This window comes from Porites lutea, chromosome 10 (genome assembly GCF_958299795.1).
Source record: "Porites lutea chromosome 10, jaPorLute2.1, whole genome shotgun sequence".
Classification (NCBI taxonomy): Eukaryota; Metazoa; Cnidaria; class Anthozoa; order Scleractinia; family Poritidae; genus Porites; species Porites lutea.
Window position 1 is genome coordinate 7980029 of NC_133210.1, and position 7117 is coordinate 7987145.

Consider the following 7117-nt stretch of genomic DNA (forward strand, 5'->3'; position numbering starts at 1 on the left):
TCGCCTCGATCAAGCCTCTTAGCGCATCAAGAAGGTCCTTTCAGCGGGTGTTACTGAGTAACATCCCTTGAATGGCCCCGGATCAAATGGCGTTCTTGAAGAATATAAAATAAAACTCAAATGAACCGCTGCCTCATTTAACAAATTTTTCAAGTATTGGCGGGAATATAAAAAATAGAGTATTATCCATGTTTGTAATGTTTGTCTCTGTCGAATATTAAATAATGAATGCTTGCAACAACAACAACAACAACAACTTTATTTGTAGCCTACACTGATTTACATGACACCAAAAAATTAGTTCCTGCACAGACGCTGCAGACGTTCCTCCTCGCGAAACGTCCCACAGCGGCGAAGAGCGAGGAGAAACGGATGTTCTCGCGGGCTAAGAGTTCTGCTGTTTCAACCTAAAACAATATTTGATTGTAGGATGAGCAATTCAAAGTAACCGGAAAAGAACTGTTTCCCAGCACATCAGCATCACCAGGACAAAGTCAAGCTTCTGCTATGTCACTTTCAAACGATAACCTACAGGAGTCAGACAACGAAGAGGAAGAGGAGGGCTTTTCTACCAAACAACTGTTTTCATTTGCTTGGCAAATAGCTAAAGGAATGGTAATTTGAATCGTATTTGCTAGATAATGTTGTTTTGATTTTGATTCTGAGTATAACAGGGCACAGGAGGAGAGAAATTCAAAATTCAATATTGTATAAGCATGAAGTATATGGGATAATTTAATTGATTGTTTTTCTAGATATGAGTACAGTTTTTTTTTTCATTTAAATGGGTTAGATGAAAAAAATTTCTAAGTCGATAGGTCGACCCAGTTTCGTTACGCATCTGGACCTGAATATCTGGATCAGATCAGTGCTGATATATTTGTCTCGTATTTCTTTAACTTCAACTAACTGCTTAGTGTTCAGGGTACTCCCGTTAACTGATTATGGTTTGAGATAATTTTAATTGTGTTTTTCGTTTGCCAATTGTTATTAGAATCATCTCGCAGAAAACAACCTTGTTCACAGAGACCTTGCTGCGCGTAATGTTCTAGTTGGCCATGACAATCAGATTAAAGTTTCAGACTTTGGGTTGATGAGACAAATTTATGAAGATGTGTGCAGCTCAGAGAAGTCTAAAAAAATTCCTGTGAAATGGATGGCTCCAGAATCACTTTACCAAGGCGTTTACAGGACCAAAAGTGACGTGTGAGTTAACGATTCCCACTCCCTTGGCAAGGAAATGACGCCTGATTGAAACGTTTCTACTACTGTAATCACTTCTCTAGCCTGCGTAAACATCCGTTTCTCTTCGCTCTTCGCCACTGGGGACGTTACGCGCGGAGGAATGTCTGCGACTCAGGGACAGAAATTCCACACTGATGACGTAAAATCTGTCTGGAATCCGGTCAGAAGCGCTGATTGGTCGACGGTGTAGTTACATTGTTTTAGCTATTCTTTACGAATGACAGACAAAAGACTAAAGGCCACAAAGGTCAAATGTAAACGCAAAGAATCTCTGACAAAACAGTCAATATTTGTGGACTAGAGTGTTCTGTAGAAGGAGCATTTGAGTTTTGCTGCAGCTCGTTAGCAGATGAACACAACACTTTACCAAAATCGACCAGAAGACACGTAAAATTGGACAAATTCATATTTTGAACCCCATGACTACCGGATTTATTATGTAAACAATGATTTGCGTCATCAGTATGGAATTTCTGTCCCTGAGTCGCAGACGTTTCTCCGCGCGAAACCTCCCCGGCGGCGAAGAGCGAGGAGAAACGGATGTTTTCGCAGGCTGTCACTTCTCAAGAGCTTTAGATTTGAGGACGAGTACAACTACGACTACGAGATTTTCTCAATACTAAGTAGTGCGCGCGCGTGAACCAGCGTCATTTTGGCGGGAAAACGTGATAGTCGACTTCATTCTACTGCGAGTTTTAGAGAGAATGTCGTGTTAGCGGACACAGGTGCAACGCGGAGATAATTCCATTCATTCTTTCTTAGCCTAAACTCCCCCTTTTTGTTTATAACAGTGCTGGGGTTAAAGGCCGTCCAATCAAAAGCACAATTTTTTTGGCCCAAATATGGAATCAGAGAATTGAAAGAATCCCTGTCTAAAAATAGCTAAAAAAAGGATTCTTCCAGTCCTTAACAATTCTCCAATTACATGCAAAACTCAAAATTACACGCTGAGCCTTTCAGATTTGTTATATGATAATCACCAGACAAAAGCATTTACATCTACAGGCAATGGAGCCTACAAGTAATAACTTTCTTTGCAAAGACTTTCCGTAAAAAAATCTTCTTGCTCGATAAACTTGTTTTCCGTGCATTGTAAAACAGTGTATATGTTATTCTGAAGGGCTTTTGTACATTTCTTTTAATATTAAAGTCGCAACTTTAGAAAACTATGCGGTGACAAAAAAAATATAATAAAGTCGCGTAATGTTGACGCATACTCTTTTGACCGCTCGCTAGCTTTCGTGAAAAGTACGTTAATAAGCGAGGCCCGTACTAATATGGAATTACTGATAGCCGAGAGTGTTGCGCGAATGCTTGCGCTACAAAGACCAGTTACAGTTTTACTAGTTTTACGAAGTAAAATTCGACCAAAATTGGAATATTATTCCCAAAATGGCCAGGATTGACTTTCCTCGGACAAAACAACGTCGACTACTCATAATAAGCATCTTAGGTAAATTTTATTTGGTTCACCAAAGAAAAAACTATGAAATAATCATTAGACCTTTAGCGCCTAGCCTATTACTGATTTGACTTTGTTAGGCGACTATCTGTTAGTAGGTTAAACCAAACCTGTAAAACATTCTTATTATAGTTTCTTCGTACTTAGCCCAAAAGTGTCTGTCAGTGATCGGATTTCAGCCCATTATCCGAAACGTAGTTCGCATGGTCCTGAGCAAGAGCGGCGCTGGTTGAATTTAAATTAATCAAAGCATATACAATCACCACTTGGAAGCTATTCTCTTTTCTGGGCAATTGGTTGCTGGTAGATGTTAACGATCTACTTGAAATTGTGGGTCTATCAATCCTAGCGCTCCCTTTCTCCTTCTGTTCTCTTTGCTTTGACAAAGGGGTGTAGTTTGCTCCCCTTGTTTGTCTAAAACCTGAGGGAAAACCTTTTTCGAAGCGAATGCAGTTAGGTTATTCATTACCTTTCCGTTTTCTCGACACAAAATTCTAAGAACACGACCATGGAAGTCATACCTAGTGTTATTTAATTCAATCAAACGCGGTGCATTTCGCATTTTTTCGTTCGTCTATCAGATAAAAGCAAAAAAAGATAAAGACGGCAATAAATCTGTACATTATTATAATCCCTTTGTGCTTTGTTTGATAGTTGGTCTTTTGGTGTTGTTCTTTGGGAGATGGCTACATTGGGTAAGCGGATCAGTTTACTGTTCATACTTATCATGTTAAACTTAAAGTTAATTGACAAATTGACAAAAATTTTCCATGGTCTGTAACTCTTATCTACCATAAAAATGATGTTAAAATGTTAGAAACTCAGGTGGAGCCATGTACGACCTGCTGGCGAAAGATTTCACTGCAAAGTTTGACCGTTATATATTTTGACGTCATTTCTACGGTCGATAAGAGAATCTTATCATAGACCATAAATATTGTCGATTTGTTTGTTTGTCTTTTCTTTCAATAAAATTGACAGTTTTTTTTGAGGTTCGTTTCCAGTAATTTTTTTTTTGGAAAAATCGCACGCGATAGAAAGAGGTAAATAAATTGCCCCATCTGTCACGTCATATTTCATTGTCGACCAAGCAGCGCCGTTCGAAATATTGTTCTGACTATATTATCGTAAAATCTTGTTACACAAACACATCCAAGGAACCCTCCTCCTTCCTTTTGCCATGCTGGGATGTGACTTGAACGATTATTATCAAGGTTACTGCTACCGGGAAAAAGTTCAAGCTGGTTTCCTCTAGCGTAATGTTTTATTTGCGGCAAGTTGGACTTTTTGTTTTGTCTGATCTGAGCTCTGTTAATTTAAGTGCTGTAAGACCTCTCCTCAGGATGATAACTATATGTGACAATGCATTGAATTTGCGAAAGTTACGGGAATAAAGGAAGCCTTATTATTAAGCACCTGCTTTCTTTCTGACACATTTAAGTGCATTGGCCATCAGACCACCAATCAAATAACATTTTTTGCAAAATTTCATTATTGAGTATGGAGAGTAACTATAGCATCTTGAATAGAAAGCTGTCTAATTATATCTACCGATATGTAATTACAGCTGTATTATATTTTTCTTTCTCACAATCGCCAGGAGGAGTACCATACCCCACGTTGACCAACTCAGAGCTGTATCGACTGCTCGGTACAGGTTATCGCATGGAAAGGCCTGACATGTGCTCCGATGATGTGTACGTTTCTTGATCAGGGTCGTCTCCATCTTAGAATTAACAATTAGATTCAACTTAAGTTTTCCGTGCTTCTGTTCAGTTACAATTCAAAGCGAACGTTGCAACATACGAATTCGTCAAATATTTTAACGCGTTCTATGATCAAATTAAATACTGACCAGACGGACAACAAGGGCCCGGGGAAGGGGGGGGAATCCCATATAAAAGAGGCGGGGATGCTCGTCGTCTCGCTTAGGGGTGTAAATTTCTGATTTAGGGTGTTCTGGGCAAAGCACCATTATATTTAGCCGTAAAGGTCTCTTTTAGGGTTGCACTCAAAGAAATACTAAAAACTTATATTTTTTCAATTCTTTTTATTTACTCGATTCATGTAATCAAAGTTTAAAATGATCACTTTTAGGGATCAAAAAAGGGTTGGGCCACGCCCAGATTGAAACCTTGTCTCCAGGGCGCTTTTCGGACGAGGTTGGCCCAGGTTGGTCTCCTTTAGGGGTTTCATTCAAAATTTGCGACGAGCATCCCCGCCCCTTTCATATGGGAGTCTCCCCCGGGGGGGCAAGGGTAAACTTTTGTTGGGATCCTTACTCTTTTAACAAGGAAACTACTAGTATAGACCACATAACATTTTCAAAACCATTTGCCATTTCAGATAAAACAGATAACACATTGTAAGGTTAAGCATGTGTTCGCTTGCTCTAAACCCTTAAAGATTTATGATCGATAAAGGCATCGCTAGCAGTTATTAAGTTAATCTCTTTCCTGGGGAGGGGGGGAGTACTCCCTAAAATGACCTGTACCGAGAGGCTCCGCCGGAAAGGGGTACCTTTCTCAGTCTTCTGGTACATAAATTTCGCTAGTCGAAGTATATGAAAGGGTATTAGGGAGTTCTGTCGTTTCGGTCTATAAAATGCGTTAAAAGAGGGCCAGAGAAGGATTTTTTGGCTGTGAAAAAGTCGAGAAAATTTTCTAGTTTCGTGATTTAACTCATATTTAAAAGGAAGTGCATATATAGGTAGGAATTTCACGAGTATAAAATGTGTGGAATGGTCGGAAATTTTGTTACTTCGGTAATGTGCATTAAAATATATTTTAAACAGATGCACCTTGTATGCTTGATGTTTCCCCTAAGGGCTTAAGAAGATGAAGTAGTCGTACCATTTTTCAAGGAAGGCAGCAAAGGAATGTATACGAAAGGGGTACCTTTTCTGTCAAAAATGCTGTATGAAAAAAGAAGCCTATTTTACTAAATAGAGGATATTACATGGCCGCGAAATTTCTCTTCGAGTGTTGAAAAATATTTCACGAGTGAGCGCAGCGAACGAGTGAAATATTTTTTCAACACGAGAAGAGAAATTTCGTATCTTCATTTGACTTTAATAGTTTTTTGGTGTGAAAGGCGCGATTTATTATGTAGCCATAGCAACGGTGATATTTTCACGTGTGAAGATAACATGTTATTTTCACGTGCGAAGATATCAAGTTTTCGCGCGAAAGCTCACCTGGTATTTCATTGGTGTTTATATAATAAAAAGTTTTCTTAGTTATTTTTTTTGTCTATTCATAACAGATATGAGCTGATTACTGAATGTTGGAACGAAGACCCTTACATTCGTCCCAGTTTCTTTCGTTTGATCGAAAAATTGGAGGTGATAATGGAAAGGGATGCACCATATTTGGATGTAAACCAACACAATGAAGCTCGTCCATATTACAGCGTGCCTCCTGAGGCTAGTGGTGATTAATATGGAGAAGAAGGAGCATCCCCAATGATCGGACAGTTTAAGACGGAACAAGTATAAACAGCTAAATACATGTAATGGACTTAGAAACTAAGCCAAGAAAATACTGAAAGAATTAAAACTAACAAAAAAGGAGCTTTAATTATAACAAAAAATGTGTAATAGTAAGGCCATCCAGATCTAATCAGGAGCCCATCATCCAGAAATGTAAATCTCTCTTATGGTATGTTAAGATTTTTACTAGGCTATTCATAGATTAATCTTTCACGAAAATAAAAAGCGGGACTGAGTAGGATTTCCAGCAATCAGCGGATGCTATCAAAGAAGTATAAAGCGATTAAGGTTTTAACTGAATGACGAGCCCTAAAAATTAGGCACTATCTGAGAAGATCAACCGCCATGTTGGATTGCACCGAAGTTTAGTTTAGAGCACAGCTAATTTTTCATAAAAGATTGGCGTAATGTCTTACCCGACTTACCCAGGTCTTTCACCGACGATAATGGTTGTTCACGCAATGCAAGTGTTTGATATCTGGTTGCTAAACTGTTCGTCATTCAGAACGCTGAAAACTTTTGGGCTAAAATGAAAGTTTTAAAGCACCCACAGATTTATCATTTTAAAACCATTTAGTTTCTCTACGCGGACTCAAGGTTTGAAATGAAAACAAACTTTTTTTTATGTTTTTTAAAAGACAGTTCCTTCTTAAAATACAAACCCGCGTTAGCTCTAGCCTCTGGATACGATCGTTCCAAGAAAAAAATAATTTGCCTTAAAAAAGAATAAGGAGAAAGAAAGAGCCTTAAAAAAGAGAAAGAGCTTTAAAACATTTAGTTTGGTAATTTAGGATATAAGAAAATACTCTGATCATAGCGCCGCATTTATATGGTGAATTCCCCCTTAGAAAGCTTTAGAAGCCCTCGGTTTTCAGGGCAAGATGGGAAAAAGTTTTTCTTAAGTAGGCCACCTGTGGCTT

The 7117-nt window shown here is 38.6% G+C and overlaps 1 protein-coding gene across 1 annotated transcript; it reads left to right on the top strand.

The window, feature by feature from the left end:
* Window positions 1-459: 459 nt before the first annotated feature.
* On the top strand, window positions 460-6146 carry LOC140949445 (tyrosine-protein kinase receptor Tie-1-like). The gene is made up of 5 exons (XM_073398606.1): window positions 460-615; window positions 995-1206; window positions 3362-3402; window positions 4308-4404; window positions 5972-6146. The coding sequence occupies exons 1-5, from the start codon at window positions 508-510 to the stop codon at window positions 6144-6146; spliced, it is 633 nt and encodes a 210-aa protein (XP_073254707.1). The 5' UTR covers window positions 460-507.
* The last annotated feature ends 971 nt before the right edge of the window (window positions 6147-7117 follow it).